Raw genomic sequence first — 18,034 nt, forward strand, 5'->3', positions numbered from 1 at the left:
GAGAGTGCGGGGCAGGTGATTGGAGGGGAGCAGAGTGCGGGGCAGATGATTGGAGGAGAGGAGAGTGCGGGGCAGATGATTGGAGGAGAGGAGAGTGCGGGGCGGGTGATTGGAGGGGAGCAGAGTGCGGGGCAGGTGATTGGAGGAGAGGAGAGTGCGGGGCAGGTGATTGGAGGAGAGGAGAGTGCGGGGCGGGTGATTGGAGGGGAGCAGAGTGCGGGGCAGGTGATTGGAGGAGAGGAGAGTGGGGGGCAGGTGATTGGAGGAGAGGAGAGTGCGGGGCGGGGGATTGGAGGGGAGCAGAGTGCGGGGCAGGTGATTGGAGGAGAGGAGAGTGCGGGGCGGGTGATTGGAGGGGAGCAGAGTGCGGGGCAGGTGATTGGAGGGGGGCAGAGTGCGGGGCGGGGGATTGGAGGAGAGGAGAGTGCGGGGCGGGTGATTGGAGGGGAGCAGAGTGCGGGGCAGGTGATTGGAGGGGGGCAGAGTGCGGGGCGGGGGATTGGAGGAGAGGAGAGTGCGGAGAGGGGCATTGGAGCAGAGTGTGGGGCGGGTGATTGGAGGGGAGCAGAGTGTGAGGCGGGTGATTGGAGGGGAGCAGAGTGCGGGGCGGGTAATTGGAGGGGAGCAGAGTGCGGGGCGGGTAATTGGAGGAGAGGAGAGTGTGGGGTAGTGGATTGGAGGAGAGTCTGGGGTGGGCGATTGGAGGACAGCGCAGTCTGGGTGGATGTTTGGGGGGGTTTGGACGGAGGCTGTGGGCGTGGGACGGACGTTGGGAGGGTTGGGTGGTCGCTGGGGGCGTGGGACGGACGTTGAGAGGGTGGGACGGACATTGGGCAGAGGCTGGGGGGTTGGGCGGAGGCTGGGGGTCTGTGGGACAGATGTTGGGGGTGTTGGACATTGGGAGAAGGCTGGGGGCCGTGGGATGGACGTTTGGAGGGTTGGGTGGTCGCTGGGGACGTGGGACGGACTTTGAGAGCATGGGACGGACATTGGGCAGAGGCTGGGGGGTTGGGCGGAGGCTGGGAGGGTTGGGTGTTCGCTGGGGGCGTGGGACGGACTTTGAGAGCGTGGGACGGACATTGGGCAGAGGCTGGGGGGTTGGGCGGAGGCTGGGAGGGTTGGGTGTTCGCTGGGGGCGTGGGACGGACTTTGAGAGCGTGGGACGGACATTGGGCAGAGGCTGGGGGGTTGGGCGGAGGCTGGGAGGGTTGGGTGTTCGCTGGGGGCGTGGGACGGACTTTGAGAGCGTGGGACGGACATTGGGCAGAGGCTGGGGGGTTGGGCGGAGGCTGGGAGGGTTGGGTGTTCGCTGGGGGCGTGGGACGGACTTTGAGAGCATGGGACGGACATTGGGCAGAGGCTGGGGGGTTGGGCGGAGGCTGGGAGGGTTGGGTGTTCGCTGGGGGCGTGGGACGGACTTTGAGAGCGTGGGACGGACATTGGGCAGAGGCTGGGGGGTTGGGCGGAGGCTGGGAGGGTTGGGTGTTCGCTGGGGGCGTGGGACGGACTTTGAGAGCGTGGGACGGACATTGGGCAGAGGCTGGGGGGTTGGGCGGAGGCTGGGAGGGTTGGGTGTTCGCTGGGGGCGTGGGACGGACTTTGAGAGCGTGGGACGGACATTGGGCAGAGGCTGGGGGGTTGGGCGGAGGCTGGGAGGGTTGGGTGTTCGCTGGGGGCGTGGGACGGACTTTGAGATTGTGGGACGGACATTGGGCAGAGGCTGGGGGGTTGGGCGGAGGCTGGGAGGGTTGGGTGTTCGCTGGGGGCGTGGGACGGACTTTGAGATTGTGGGACGGACATTGGGCAGAGGCTGGGGGGTTGGGCGGAGGCTGGGAGGGTTGGGTGTTCGCTGGGGGCGTGGGAAGAACGCTGGGGGGAGGGTTGGGCGGTAGGTAGTTACTAGTCACCTAGATGACTCAGTGCCCACCCAGACTATTTGGCACTAGGCCCACCACCCTCAATACAAAGTACAATACATATTACAATCACACAATGGTTGGATAACGAGGTTTAGTGGTAACAATATCAGTGCAGGAGATGATCAGACAGATAGAAATAATAGGTGACTTAATTAATAATGGGAGGAAGACACTTGATAGGCACACTATGGGAGAGACCTTCATACAATAAACACATCTTTATAGAAGGAGACCCCAGACAGCCGGCTTGAGCTGATTATATTAACATCTGTTACGAGTCTCAGTATGGAGCAGTCATTGCTGGTAATGGGGCATCTAGGCCCTAAACATGGACCCCGGGCCTAGATTCCCAGAGTCTGAGTGTTCTGGGGAGACACGAATCTGAATCAGAAACAAGACCACTCCAAGGATCCCCCAGGCACCCACCTCCCAGAGAGTAGTGATCCCTTAAAAGCCAGGGGGCCATAGTCAGTGGGCAAACACAGTGTCTTCTGCCCTCTCCACATCACCCGCCTGAAGTGTTTTCTACCCCCTCAGTAGTGTCCTTTACTGTGCCCTCTGCTCCCTTTATATCCCCCCCCCCACTGTAGTTGGACGGACGCTGGGAGGGTTGGGCCGAAGCTGTGGGCGTGGGACTGACGGAAGGATTGGACGGACGCTGGGGAGTTGGGCAGACGCTGGGAGGTTTGGAAGGACGCTAGTAGTATTGGACAGACGCTGGGGAGTGGTGCGGACGCTGGGAGGTTTGGAAGGACGCTGGTAGTATTGGACGGGCGCTGGGAGCGTTGGAGGAAGCTGGAGGCATTGGACGGATGCAGGAAGGGTTGGACGGCCGCTGGGGGCGTTGGACAGACGCTGGGGAGTGGGCGGACGCTGGGAGGTTTGGAAGGACGCTGGTAGTATTGGACGGGCGCTGGGAGCGTTGGAGGAAGCTGGAGGCATTGGACGGATGCAGGAAGGGTTGGACGGCCGCTGGGGGCGTTGGGCGGATGCTGGGGAGTGGGCGGACGCTTGGAGGTTTGGAAGGACGCTAGTAGTATTGGATGGGAGCTGGGAGCGTTGGAGGAAGCTGGAGGCGTTGGACGGACGCAGGAAGGGTTGGACGGGCGCTGGGGGCGTTGGACGGACGCTGGGGAGTGGTGCGGACGCTGGGAGGTTTGGAAGGACGCTAGTAGTATTGGACAGACGCTGGGGAGTGGTGCGGACGCTGGGAGGTTTGGAAGGACGCTAGTAGTATTGGACAGACGCTGGGGAGTTGGGCAGACGCTGGGAGGTTTGGAAGGACGCTAGTAGTATTGGACAGACGCTGGGGAGTGGGCGGACGCTGGGAGGTTTGGAAGGACGCTGGTAGTATTGGACGGGCGCTGGGAGCGTTGGAGGAAGCTGGAGGCATTGGACGGATGCAGGAAGGGTTGGACGGCCGCTGGGGGCGTTGGACAGACGCTGGGGAGTGGGCGGACGCTGGGAGGTTTGGAAGGACGCTGGTAGTATTGGACGGGCGCTGGGAGCGTTGGAGGAAGCTGGAGGCATTGGACGGATGCAGGAAGGGTTGGACGGCCGCTGGGGGCGTTGGGCGGATGCTGGGGAGTGGGCGGACGCTTGGAGGTTTGGAAGGACGCTAGTAGTATTGGATGGGAGCTGGGAGCGTTGGAGGAAGCTGGAGGCGTTGGACGGACGCAGGAAGGGTTGGACGGGCGCTGGGGGCGTTGGACGGACGCTGGGGAGTGGGGTGGACGCTGGGAGGTTTGGAAGGACGCTGGTAGTATTGGACGGGTGCTGGGAGCATTGGACGGACGCTGGTAGTATTGGACGGACGCTGGGGAGTGGGCGGACGCAGGAAGGGTTGGACGGGCGCTGGGGGCGTTGGACGGATGCTGGGGAGTGGGCGGACGCTTGGAGGTTTGGAAGGACGCTAGTAGTATTGGATGGGCGCTGGGAGTGTTGGAGGAAGCTGGGGGCGTTGGACGGACGCTGGGGAGTGGGGCGGACGCTGGGAGGTTTGGAAGGACGCTGGTAGTATTGGACGGGCGTTGGGAGCGCTGGAGGAAGCTGGAGGCGTTGGACGGACGCAGGAAGGGTTGGACGGGCGCTGGGGGCGTTGGACGGATGCTGGGGAGTGGGCGGACGCTTGGAGTTTTGGAAGGACGCTAGTAGTATTGGACGGGCGCTGGGAGTGTTGGAGGAAGCTGGAGGCGTTGGACGGACGCAGGAAGGGTTGGACGGGCGCTGGGGGCGTTGGAGGAAGCTGGGGGCGTTGGACGGACGCTGGGGAGTGGGCGGACGCTGGGAGGTTTGGAAGGACGCTGGTAGTATTGGATGGGCGCTGGGAGCGTTGGAGGAAGCTGGAGGCGTTGGACGGACACAGGAAGGGTTGGACGGGCGCTGGGGAGTGGGGCGGACGCTGGGAGGTTTGGAAGGACGCTGGTAGTATTGGACGGGCGCTGGGAGCGTTGGACGGACGCTGGGGAGTGGGCGGACGCAGGAAGGGTTGGACGGCCACTGGGGGCGTTGGACGGATGCTGGGGAGTGGGCGGACGCTTGGAGGTTTGGAAGGACGCTAGTAGTATTGGACGGGCGCTGGGAGTGTTGGAGGAAGCTGGAGGTGTTGGACAGATGCAGGAAGGGTTGGACAGGCGCTGGGGGCGTTGGAAGGACACTGGGGAGTGGGGCGGATGCTGGGAGGTTTGGAAGGACGCTGGTAGTATTGGATGGGCGCTGGGAGTGTTGGACGGGCGTTGGAAGAAGCTGGAGGCATTGGCAAGACGCAGGAAGGGTTGGACGGGCGCTGGGGAGTGGGGCGGACGGTGGGAGGTTTGGAAGGACGCTGATAGTATTGGACGGGCGCTGGGAGCGTTGGACGGGCGTTGGAGGAAGCTGGAGGTGTTGGACAGACGCAGGAAGGGTTGGACGGGCGCTGGGGGGCGTTGGATAGGCACTGAGGGCATTGGACTGGTGTTGGAGGAAGCTGGAGGCGTTGGACAGACGCAGGAAGGGTTGGACGGACATTGGTAGGATTGGACGGGCGCTGGGGGCATTGGACTGGTGTTGGAGGAAACTGGAGGCGTTGGATGGACGCTGGGAGGGTTGGGCCGATGCTTAGGGCATTGGATGGACGCCGAGAGGGTTGGGTCGATGCAGGGGGTGTTGGACAGACACATCACTTCCCCACATTAGTGTCCTCTGCCCCCCCCCCACATTAGTGTCCTTTACCCCCCAATTCTGTGTCCATCTGCCCCCTTCAAATCACCCCCCCCTAGTGTTGACTGATCCCCTTCACACTAAGCCCCCCATAGTGTCCTTTGCCCCCCCCATACACACAAGGTTGTGTAGGTAGTACTTACCTGCCAGCGTGTGTTCATCAGAGTGGAGATCAGGAGACGGCATAGTGCTTGGTGGAAGGCGGGAGCTGCCAGAAGGTCCTAATAGCAAGCTGGTGATTGGTTGCTGGGACTGCCTAGCAATCAATCATTGAGCATCTCCCGCTCTCTGCGTTACATTCCAAAGGAGAGCAGCGGGGGCTGGGGAGAGGCAGAGCTGTGGTCGCGATCCGCCTGTTGGCTCCCTGTAGTTGACCGGTCGGTTGCAATTCCCCCCCCCCCCCCCCCGTTGTAGTCCAAAGTCCCACCCTCTGTGTCTCTAACCATGCTCTTGATCACAGGAGGGGTTATCCTGAGCCCACAATTATTGGGAATTCCTCCTGTAGGCAGCAGTATAACCCAACATTGTATTTTATGAGAAGACTATATGCCTGAGATGTGAGCTGTAAGATATTCTTATGTGTTGTTACCTAATAAATATCTTTGATTTAGAAAGATATGGCCCCGAAGGATTTGTGCAAGGCCACCGACTTTTCAATTTTACTTCCCAGCAGAAGAGCTGGCATCAGGGCAGAGCACCCCTGTCCTCTGCCCAGTACCCCGGCGCTCCAGGGAGCCAGGGCAGGCAGACCTTCTCCCCAGCAACAGGCCCAGGAGCTCGCACTCCCAGCTGAAGAGCTGGCAACTGGACCAAGTCCAAGACCTCTGCCCCACACCCATGGCATTTCTGAAGGCCCAGGGTGAGAAGGTGGCGGTTCCTCTTCCCCCAATGGCAGACCAGGGAGGATGGAAATCAGGTGGACCAACTATGTGGCTTTGCCCTGCCAGACTAACGTATGTCCAGACCTGTTGGGGGTCCGAGACCTTGTTAGTCTACTTTTGATGGGGGAGAAATGTGACAGGCCAAACTGGGAAAGAGGCTTTTGAAGCCGAAGCAAGACCCTCCAAGGGTCCCCCAGGCGCACACCTCCCTGAAAATCCGGGGGCCCATATACAGTAGGCAAGAGGCTGCCCTGCAGTCCCCTCCAAAAGCCCCTGTCCTGGTTGGGTCTGTCACAACATCAATCTAATTAACTGCTTGCCCACCGGCAAATGGGGGTGGGGGTGGTGCGGCTCTCATTCTGGGACGTCATATGACTTGCGGGGGCTCGTGGCTGCGTTGCTAGGATACGGCGCAACCCCGTTCTGTGGAAAGAGCCGCGTCTGTGGCTCTTTAACCATGTGATTGGCTACGTCCAATCACAGCCGGTCACATGTAAACAAGGACATGCCGGTAACCGGCGCTCCTTGCCTCACACTGACGGAGTGTGTGGCGAGGAGAGCCGATCAGTGGCACCCCCACACAGGGAGACATTTAGGAATGTAATCCGTGCCCTGATTACAATTACAGTGTCACAAATCAGGGGCCCACCAATGCCAGCTACCACTTCCCACCAGTGGCAGCAATCAGTGCCCACAAGTGCCACCAATCAGTGCCCATTAGCGATGCCAGTCAGTGTTTGCAATCAGTGTCGCCCATCAGTGCTGCTCATCGGTGCCCATAAGTGTGGCATATTGGTGCCTCCTCATCAGTGCCTGTAGGTGCCACCTCATCAATGCCCACCAGTTCAGACTATCAGTGCCGCCTCATCAGTGCACATCAGTGAAGGCGAAAAATTACTTAGTTACAAAATTTACTGACAGCAAAAAATGTGAAAAACATTTATTTTTTCAAGATTTGGGTATTTTTTTTTTTTTAATAAAAAAAAAACCCAGCAGTGATTAAATACCACCAAAAGCAAGCTCTATGTGTGTGAAGAAAATGATAAAAAATGTGTTTGGGTACAGTGCAGCACGACCGCGCGATTGTCATTCAAAGTACGACAGAGCTGAAAGCTGAAAAATGGCCTGGGCAGGAAGGGGGAATAAGTGCCCGGTAGGCAAGTGGTTAAACTACTCGTCACTTAGACAAGGCTAGGGGACTTGGTGCCAACCCAGACAATGCTTTGATTTATCAGAGAGCCCACCCCAGCTCCGACTGTCTGACGCCAGTCTATTAACCACCTCAATACCGGCCACTTCCACCCCCTTCCTTCCCAGACCAGCTCTCAGCGCTGGCCGCTCACCTTTCTTCCCTCCCCCCTCCCTGTGGGGGATGCTGCATGTGGCTGCTGAGCGGTGTGTGTGTGTCTGTACAGGGGCTCTCCAGGGGGGCTCTCACCTGTGGGGGGGCTGCGCTGGCTGGCTGTGTCTGTGATCTCTGCAGCGCTGATCACCGCCATTTTCAGTCACTGTCCCTCATGGTTTTTCAGTGTCAGCGGCCACCTTAGGTATGGGCAAGGGACAGCATGCTCTCCTGTTTCTCGGCGGCCATTTTCCCTATGGTTTTGTCCTTTATACTGGACACCCAGCGGACATTTTCTCGAAGCCTGAGCAGGTTTTTTCAGCATTCTTTAGAGACAGCATGTGTCCCTGTAGTCCAGCGGCCATTTTCCCAGAGCTTTATGTCCTTATGCTGGACGCTTGGCGGCCATTTTCTTTGAGCCCGAGCACATTGCAGAGCTGTTTGAGCACCATAAGCAGCAGCTATGAATGGCACAGAGCGAATTCCTCTACACCTGGGAGCTGTCGGAGAAAACGGGCACTACTTGCTGGACAGCGCAGAACCTGTCAGGGTGGTGAGTTCTGCGGGAACGAGACCCTCAGCCAGCAGCAGTAAGGAGGGTGGGACCATCACTGTCCTAAGTCCCCAACAGGTGGCAGACAGGGTAGGGTCAGCATGGCTTCAGAAACTGGTGTTTCTTCCCCCGAAATCCTGGCAATTGCAACCGGTTCGCCTGCGGAATGCGCAGTGCGCCTCAACGCTTTGTCAGCGGTCCTCAATTTGTTCGTTGCCAAGATGGAGGCGGTGCGTGGGCACAAGGTGCTATAAAGTGGCCCCTGTCCTCTGGGGGGAGCTCTGACGCAAACTCAGCCTCTGATGAGGCTGGTGACCCCTGCTCTGTCTTGTCAGATGACGTTGACCAGGACAGTAAGGATGAGTCCCCGTCCGGCTCCGGCCACGACAAAGCGCTAGTTGGTGCACTTATCACAGCTGTGCGTGATACCCTGAAGATTCAGGAGCCAGCGGATCCCTCTGCTGATGTAACGGTCCCTTTTGGGTCCCGCAAGCCAGCACGTTCAGCTAAGGTGTTCCCGTATCTGACTTACTTTGACAAGTTAATTTACAAGGAATGGGGTCGCCCGCAACGGACCTTTTCGGTCCCCAAATCCATGGCGGTGCGTTACCCCTTTGAGGAGAGCCTTCTCAAGAAGTGGTCCGCTCCTCCGGTTGTGGACCTCCCTAGTATCGAGGTTAAACAAAGTAACCACGATACCGGTAGATGGGACTCCTGCCCTTAAGGACCCCACAGACAGGAAGGCCGAGGCAGTGGCTCGTTCCCTGTTTACGGTTGTGTGTTCAACTATGCGACCAGTACTGGCATCTGCACTTATGTCGCAGACACTGACTGAGTGGGCAAAACTGTTGCACCGGGAATGGGGAGAACAACAGGCTTCTCCTGTCTGCGTGGAACTAGCAGACCAACTAGTGCAAGGCCTTAAGTATGTTTGCCTCTGTTATGCAGGGCTTCAGTGTCAGCTGTGGTGCTGAGCCACCTGATTTGGTTAAAATGCTGGTCGGCTGACCAGGCATCCAAGAAAGCCCTGACGGATCTACCCTTCCTTGGCGACTTGCTCTTTAGAGCTTCTTTGGGTGACATTATGAAAAATGCCACAGGTGGTAAGAGTACTCCCACAGACCAGGAAGGCTAAGGAGCCACACCGTAGGCAAGGGCCCTCATTTTCCGGTCACAAGCGGCTTTCGTCCGCCCGGAGCTTCGGGCAAACGTCCCCAGCCCGACAGGACGGCTTCTGAAGGATAAAAGCGTACCTGGAACCGCAAGCCTGTGAGCAAAAGTGCTACCGCAGGAATTTTTGCCTCCACCGCTTTCGGGAGTTTGCAGCCTGGTGGACCTCTCGGCTGTCCGACCAATTGGTCTGCGATTTGATTTCCTCCGGCTACAAGATGGAGTTCCTCTCTTGGCCGCAAAACAGATTTTTTCCCCTCCAGCATACCCATACCCCCGGCTTGCCGGGAGGCCCTCTTGGGGGCGGTAAGGGACCTGCTGAGTCGTGGGGTGATAGTACCTGTTCTGGAATCTGAACTTTTCCAGGGGTTCTACTCAAACTGTTTGTAGTCCCCAAGAAGGAAGGGGTACATCCAATCTTGGACCTAAAAGCCCTCAATTACTTTGTTAAAGTACAGGGGTTCAGAATGGAATCAGTTCGCTCAGTAGTCGCTGCTCTCCATCAAGGGGACTCCCTGTTCTCTTTTGACATCCAGGTTGCGTACCTGCACATACCCATATGCCTTCGGCATTAAAGCTTTCTGCGATTTGCAGTTGGGGAAGCCCACTACCAGTTTCTGGCTCTTCCCTTTGGTTTGGCATCAGCCCCCGAGTCTTTACCAAGGTATTGGCTCTTGTTTTGGCGTTGCTGCGACAACGTGGGATCGCGATCGTGGGTTACCTAGACGATCTCCTCCTGAGAGCATCTTCAGAGTTAGAGGAGGATGTGGCGATCACCATGCAGACCCTGCAGGAATTTTGGTGGCTGTTGAACCTAAAGAAGTCGGTGATTGTACTGACTCAGCGTTTGGAGTACCTAGGCTTGCTGCTGGACTCCATGGAAGCGAGAGTGTTTCTCCCTTCAGACAAGCTGCAGATTCTCAGAGTTGCCGTAAAACTGCTGATGAACCTCAAGTGGTCGTCGCTCCGATTCTGCATGCGAGTCCTGGGACTCATGGTAGCCTCCTTCGAGGCAGTACCATACGCCCAGTTCCACACCAGACTTCTGCAGAAGGAGAATTTGACAAAGTGGGACAAATCTCAGTTGTCCCTGGATCGACAGATTCAGGTGAGTCAGTTAGTCAGGAATTCCCTGATCGGGTGGCTGAGGTCCCCGGTACTTGCATCCGGAGGTGTTCAGGCTACTGGGCCTGCGGTGGGTCACACCAGACGTGGATCTTCTGGGCTCTCGTCTCAATTGGAAGGTGCCGAGATTCGTGTCCAGGACAAGGGATCCGTGGGCAGACGCGTCAGACGCGCTGGTGGCTCTGTGGGATTAGTACCAGCTGATCTATGCCTTTCCTCCACTAAAACTGTTACCACATCTGCTTCGCAGAGTGGAAGCCGAGGGGATCCCAGTGATACTGATTGCCCCAGATTGGCCTCAGCAGGCCTGGTACACAGACCTAGTGGGTCTAGTGGCAGACGCTTCCTGGCAACTGCCGTTGCGAGAGGACCTTCTGTCTCAAGGTCCGATTCTCCATCCTGCTTTACCATCGCTGGCTTTAACGGCATGGCTATTGAGAGCCAGGTGTTGAGGAACCGGGTCTTTCGGACTCAGTGATCTCAACTATGCGCTCCTTTTCTATATCCAGGATCCTGCTGTTTCTACAGCAAGGTGTAGACCAGAAATTGGTTTTAAGCACCATTAAGGGACAAATATCAGCTTTGGCTGTCTTTTTTTTTTTTTTTTTTTTTTTTAGCGACCCCTGGAATCTCACTCTCTAGTGAGCACTTTTATTCAAGGGGTCCGACATTTAGTTCCTCCGGTGCGTCCGCCGTTACCCCCATGGGGTCTGAATCTGGTGTCAGCAGCGCTTCAGAAACCGCCATTTGAATATATCGGAGAGATTCCACTGTTGACTCTTTTCCCAGAAAGTGGTCTTTCTAGTGGACATCACTCAGCCAGGATGGTTTAGGAACTGGCGGCCTTGTCTTGCAAGTTGCCCTATCTGGTTATCCACAGGATAGGGTGGTGTTGTGTCCACAACCGTCTTTTCTGCTGAAGGTGTTTTTGGCGTTCCACATCAGTGAAGCATTGTGTTACCATCTCTGTGTCCTAAGCCGACGCATCCCAAGGAGGTGGCCCTCTGTGACAGACCTAGCCGGGACCGAGGCTACTATAGGGGACAGAATGCGAGCCTCTTGCCTTGTGATTATGGGCCCTGGCATTTGGGGGAATGGTGCTCTTTGTGAGCTGTATGCCTGGGGACCCCTGAGTTGGTGTTACTTGGATTCGGGTCCGTGCCCCCCCCCCAAGACACACAGACTCTGGATATGTAAATGCCATGTTAGCAATAGACTGAATCACACTATTGGGACACAAACTCTTAGATATTAATATCATCACCTCCAGCCACCCGTCTGTTGTCCTGTATAATGTAGATGAGTCTAGTCTGGCTTGACACAGATTCTAAAGAGTATTTCACCTATTATTGTTTTGTTGTTTGTGCTAATTAACCTGCAATTGAATGAAGGAGTCCAGTGTTGATTAGATAATTAGCTCATGCTAATTAGGTTAGGTTTAGTCACCCCGCTGTATATATTTTGTGTGAGATCTCAAATAAAGGTCATTCCTGATGTCCTCCAAGATTGGTGTTCTCTAGTTCTTGGGGGTTCCTATAGCCAGATCCTTTGGACTTGTGTTCCAGGACTTAGGAAGCGGTATATAGACGGAAACACTCAATCGGAGTGTGGGGGACTTTCCGTCACACCCTCCATTCCCAGACAAATACCCCACAGAGCCCTGCATTCCCTGGACGTGGTTCGTGCTCTGTGGGGTATTTGTCTGTCACGGCTCCCTTCTGGAAGTCAGACTCCTTGTTTTGTTTTGGTGGCTGGTCCGAAAAAAGGCATGGCGGTCTCATCGGCCACCTTTTTCCAGGTGGATTAGACAGATTGTTGTACAGGCCTACGCCTTGAAGGGGCAGGTGGCCCACGCTACAAGGACAATCGGAATGTCTTGGGCCTTCTGACATCCAGCGTCTGTCACTCAAGTGTGTAAAGCGGCGACTTGGTCGTCTGTTCACACTTTTCCAAAATTCTACAAGGTAGATGTCAGTGCATCGGCTGATGCCTATTTTGGCTGAAAAGTTTTGCAGGCGGCTGTATAATTGCACATACAATTTTTTGTTTCCTGTGTTTTTTGGGAGTAAAAACGCAGTACCTTTAAGTTAATGCACTGTTGCATTTGTTACCGCAGTTTTTGGTGCAGTTTGAAGGTAGTGCTTCTCCGTTGAGGAGCTCCCTGGTTTTTTGTGGTGGTTTTTCCACACGCTGTAGTTTTTTGTGGGTAAAGTTTGTACTAGTTCCCACATGCCATGGTGGATGACGTTTTTTGCTGTTTTGCCACCCCTCATTTTGGCACTGCTTGGGGACGTCCCGATGGTCTAAAGAGAGGAGCTGTGTCAGTCAGTGAATATAAGAGAAAATAGGATTTTTTTTGTACTCCCCGTAAAATTATTTTCTCTGTAAATCACCGACTAACACAGCACCCGCCCCTCATATTTTTCTTTACGTTATATACTGCTTGTTGGCGTACTGAGGGGTTGTTACCTAAGGGGCCACCCCTTGGGCAGAACTAGAACGTTCTAGTTTTATTATCACATATTAACATGTAATGCCTAGTCCTCTCCTGAAGGTGGCATAACAACCCAGTGGTCTAAAGAGAGGAGCTGTGTCAGTCGATGAATTACAGAGAAAAGGATTTTACGGTGAGTACAAAAAATCATATTTATGTAAAGATGGCAGTTCAAGGTATTTAGTAAGAGGCATAGTGAGTTTTTTTGAAGTTACAATTTTTTGCCCACAATAGTTTAGAAAATGAAGAATCCCCCCACCCACAAAATTGTCATATTAACAAGTTATTTCTCAATCACACATGGCATAGATAAACTTGGAGTTGCACCCCAAAATACATTCTGCTAGCCCTCCGGGGTATGGAGATACCACATGTGTGACTTTTCCACAGCGTGGTCACATAGAGAGGCCCAACATGAAGGGAGCACCATCAGGCTTTCTTGGAGCATAAATTATACATTTTGTTTCCTGACTACATATCACACTTTTGAAGGCCCTGAAGCACCAGGACAATAGAAACTCCCCCAAAATGCCCTTTTTTTGAACAGAAAACACCCCAATGTATATTCTAAGAGGCATAATGAGGCTTTTGAACATGTAATTTTTTTCCACAAGTTTTTAGAAAATGTGGAAAGAAAATTAAAACATAAAACACAGTTGTCAATTTATAAGATATTTCTAACAGAGCATGTGCATAGCAAAAAATTACACCCCAAAATATATTCTGCTCCTCCTGAGTATGGCGATATCCCATGTGAGAGTCTTTTACACAGCCTGGCCACATATAGAGGCCCAACATGCAGGGAGCGCCATCAGGCTTTCTTGGAGCATAAATTATACATTTAATTTCCTAAATACCCATCAAATTTTTGAAGGCCCTGTAGCACCAGGACAATGGAATTAGATGTGTGCAGATGATCACAGACAGATGTGCGCAGATCACGGACAGATGATTACAGACAGATGTGTGCCAGATAATCACGGACAGATGTTCAGTGGGACAGATGTACGCCAAATGATCACGCACAGATGTGCGCCAGATAATCACGGACGGATTTTCAGTGTGCCAGATGATCAAGGACAGATGTGCGCCAGATGATCAGACAGGTGTTCAGTCAGACAGATTTGTGACAGGTGTTGGATGTTTTTCACTGTTTGGGGACACTGTATTAAACAGCTCATACACATGGAACCCCGGCTTGCAGATTTGATTTCTTCTCTTCTCTGACTCTGTGCGAGAAGCAGAGCCGGTTGCCTGGCACCGGCTCTGTTTACATTCCATGACGGCTATGATGTGACACAGCCGTCATGTGATCAGGAGGGCTGATTACAGAGCCCGCCTGCTGAGCGACGTTGCTCTGTCTTTGTGGGACACGGCCACATCGGGATTGCGCCGCTGCGTGATCCCACTTCCTGTGACGTCCCCCCAGGCTGTTTACATCACGTGATGGCTGTGATTGGACACAGCCATCATGTGATCAAGAGGGCAAATCAGAGCCCTCCTACCAATCCAAGATGAGATGGGTTCGGGGGACACGTGCGCATTGGGATCGCTTGGCTGTGCGATCCCTCTCCTTCTGAAGAACAATCGGGAACATCCACTTGGAAGGAGGAAAGGCCCACCCGGCCATCTATGTGCAGTGGCTGGGTGGAAAGTGGTGAAGCAAAGCTCAAACAATGTTCCAGCAGTGTGAAAAAGTGAAATAAATTTATCTTCATAGATTTCTTGAGGGATCTTGCTGATAAATATTTCTGTCCCAAGTGAAGGGGCTTTTCCAACCCAGTCTGCAGGAGGCCCAGCATATTCCCTCTGACCATTACCCTGTACAGGATTAATATTACACCTTTCCATCCACTCCAGAAGGGAAGCTCTAATGTCCTTATTCCGAGAATGAATCCAAGTCTTGCTCTCAGCGTTCATAACGTGGTTGTCCATCATTAGAGAACGATCTCTCTCCATGGGAACTGAGCTCTTCACCATGCTCTGACCGGAAGAAGCAGACATAACCCTCAGTCTCCTCCATAATCTGTAGGTAGGAGTCTTACCCCTGGTCCCCTCAAGTCCATGTCTCCCCCAAAACACACAGACTGTGGGAACTGGAGGACCCAGATACATATTTGGGACCTCTAAGCCCAATCCAGCAATGACTACCTGAGATTGTGAGACTCGGAGCAAAACCAACCTGATACTGAGGTCTCCTGATATAGTCTAATGCCGCGTACACACGATCGGAATTCTCGTCGGAAGAAGCTCTGATGGTTTTCCCGATGGAATTCCGCTCAAGCTGTCTTGCCTACACACGGTCACACCAAATTCTGATCGTTTATAACGCGGTGATGTACAACACGTACGACGGGACTAGACAAAGGAAGTTCAATAGTCCAGTAGCCAATAGCCTCCGTCTCGTAGTTCAATCTGAGAATGCGTGATTTTTTTGGCGTGTGTACACACGAGATCGGAATTACCGATCGAAAGTTTTTCAGTCGGGAAAATTGAGAACACGCTGTAAATTTTTGGCTGCGGAAATTCGGAAAGCTAAATTCCGATGGAGCGTACACACGGCCGCATTTTCCGATGAAACGCTCTCATCAGTCTTTTTCCGGCCGGAATTCCGATCGCGTGTACGCGGCATGAGGTGTTATGTGTGTGTTTGCCCCATTGGGTGCTTCCTTGGTGTTAATTCCCATTGTTAATTGAGTTACATATTAAACATCATCCTATCGGAAGCATATTATTATTATTATTATTATTGTTATTATTATTATTGTATAATTATTATCTCTTTTAGATGTCCCGCAGGAAGCGCTGTGCAAAGCGTGGCCGCCCTAAAAAACGTTCCAGGAACAGGCAGCAATCCCAAAATGCGGGACCTTCCTGTTCCACCCATCAAACAGACAAGACAAGCCAACACGCTGTAGATGGCGCGGCCTCCGTACAGAATAGAGGCGGCGAGGAGGTATCGATGGACACGGAAGCCGCCACCACTGACTTTGGCTGGGGCTCTATCATCCCGGTGGAGATCTTACATCGGGTCTTCCGGGTCCTGGTGGACAGTGAGGGTGCGGTGCCCGTTCTGTGCAGGTGAGGACACAAGACGATCGGTGTATCCCGGGTGTTCTCCTCCTCATCTCTTATCTCCCGGTGTCCCCATTTTATGTGTAGGGTCTCCCAGGTATGTCGGCTATGGCGACAGGTAGCGTCCAGTCAGGACTTGTGGCGTCGTGTGACGGTGAGTGACTACTGGGTCCTTCCAGATGAAAAAGATCCACCTCAAGCCAGGAGAAGGATGATGAAGGAGATGAAGACCCTCATCCAGCAACGGTCAGTCCAGGTCCTCCTTAGACGTATGTTGGGTTGTAGCATTGGGCGGCAGGAAGTGTTATCTGCAGATCTCCGCAAACCAGAAGACCACAAAACGGTTATGCCGCGTACACACGACCGGACTTTTCGAGAGACTTTCGGCGGAGTTCCGATGGACTTTCCGAATGAACGGACTTGGCCACACACAATCACACCAAAGTCCGACGGATTCTAACGTGATGACGTACGACCGGACTAGAATAAGGAAGTTCATAGCCGGTAGCCAATATCTGCCCTCGCGTCGGTTTTTGTCCGTCGGACCAGCACACACACGAGCGGATTTCTCGGTCTGGCGGAGTTCCGGCGGGAAAATTTAAAACATGTTCTATTTCTAAAGTCCGCCAGATTTTTGGCAAGCAAAGGTCCGATGGAGCCCACACACACGATCGAATTGTCCGACGGACTCGTTGCTGTCAAAAAGTCCGGCCGTGTGTACGCCGCATTACTGTTCCAAAAAGAAAAGAATTTCCATGCCTTTTTTTTTGCACTAAATTAAATTAAACTTTCTTTTTTCCCCCATTGAGGGACACAGGAATTTTTTCACTATTGGGTTATACTGCCGCCTACTGGAAGGGGCGACACTGGCAAACAGAAAAAGTGTAAACCAGCCTCCAGTATAACCCCCCTCCCCCCTTTACCCAGCATGTGTCAGGGCAATCCTCCTGGGTATCTGTTACTGCAAATCCAGTGTTTGAACACTTTGATGTCAAGCCCCTCCCCTACGCATTGCGCCACCGGGTCACATGGCTTCCTCAGGGTGAGGTGCACTGGTCATATGTCTTTTATAGTTTGGAGCACCATAAGAATGTGAGCTTTATACCTGGAGTTGTTTTTAGTAATAAATATTTGTAATTTTAAGGATAAAGCATGATTGGAAGAGCAATTAGAGGAGGAAGCATCTGTGCTGTTGATACCTGGAGGGAGAAAAGTGTCATTGGACTATGTTATTGTGTGTGGCCCATTACCCCAGGTGAGGGCACACCCGGTGGAGGGGTTGAAGGCTGCATGAAGCACGGTTTTTGACACGGAGTAATGGAGTGTAATAAGAAGATCACATAGTATCACTGTGGGCTCTACATACAGAGAGGCCAAAGATACGATCGTTCTATAATATCATTTTATAACAGTGAGAGACAGAAGAACAACAAAAATATTCAGAAAAACGCATTTCAAAAAAGTGTGTGTGTGTGTGTGTGGGGGGGGGGGGGGGGGGGTTAGCTCGGCAGCGGGTGTGTATGACCCCCTGGATGGGTTCACTACACAAGTATTAGGCACAGCAAACAACCGTGATGGTGAAAAAACAAAACAAACGAAGGTGCCGTTATTTACAATGTCCAAAAACAGCAAAAGAAACCTGAAAATAAATCCTTGTCAACTTCGCCACTTACATCGCACACAGCGTTCCTGCCTTGTGCTGTCCCCGGCCCCTATCGCCCTGTTACAGAGGCTTGCTACACGGGCGTTCTCACCCCCCCACACACACACCCACACACACAGGCGTTGTCTCACCCCCCCCCCCACACACACAGGCATTGTCTCACCCCCCCCCACACAGGCATTGTCACACCCCCCCCCCACACACACAGGCATTGTCTCACCCCCCCCCACACAGGCATTGTCACACCCCCCCCCCACACAGGCATTGTCTCACCCCCCCCCACACAGGCATTGTCACACCCCCCCCCCACACAGGCATTGTCTCACCCCCCCCCCCACACACACAGGCATTGTCTCACCCCCCCCCACACAGGCATTGTCACACCCCCCCCCCCACACAGGCATTGTCTCACCCCCCCCCCACACAGGCATTGTCTCACCCCCCCCCACACACACACCCACATGGGTGTTTTCTCACCCCCCCCCCCCCCCACACACACACACACAGACGTTGTCTGACCCCCCCCCCACACACACAGGCATTGTCTCACCCCCCCCCACACAGGCATTGTGTCACCCCCCCCCCACACACACAGGCGTTGTCTCACCCCCCCC

At 54.2% G+C, this 18,034-nt stretch overlaps 1 protein-coding gene across 1 annotated transcript in view; it reads left to right on the forward strand.

Annotated features, from left to right (window-relative positions):
- The window catches only part of LOC143995755 (F-box/LRR-repeat protein 6-like), a 44,982-nt gene that overhangs the window by 432 nt on the left and 26,516 nt on the right, over positions 1–18,034 (forward strand). Inside the window, exons 2-3 of the mRNA XM_077490469.1 lie at positions 15,471–15,763; positions 15,845–16,003. Coding sequence (XP_077346595.1) covers positions 15,471–15,763; positions 15,845–16,003 — 452 coding nt within the window. The remainder of the gene's footprint in view (positions 1–15,470; positions 15,764–15,844; positions 16,004–18,034) is intronic.

Source organism: Lithobates pipiens, unplaced genomic scaffold, assembly GCF_037356315.1.
Source record: "Lithobates pipiens isolate NorthernLeopardFrog02 unplaced genomic scaffold, aLitPip1_a1.2 Scaffold_19, whole genome shotgun sequence".
NCBI classification, from domain to species: Eukaryota; Metazoa; Chordata; class Amphibia; order Anura; family Ranidae; genus Lithobates; species Lithobates pipiens.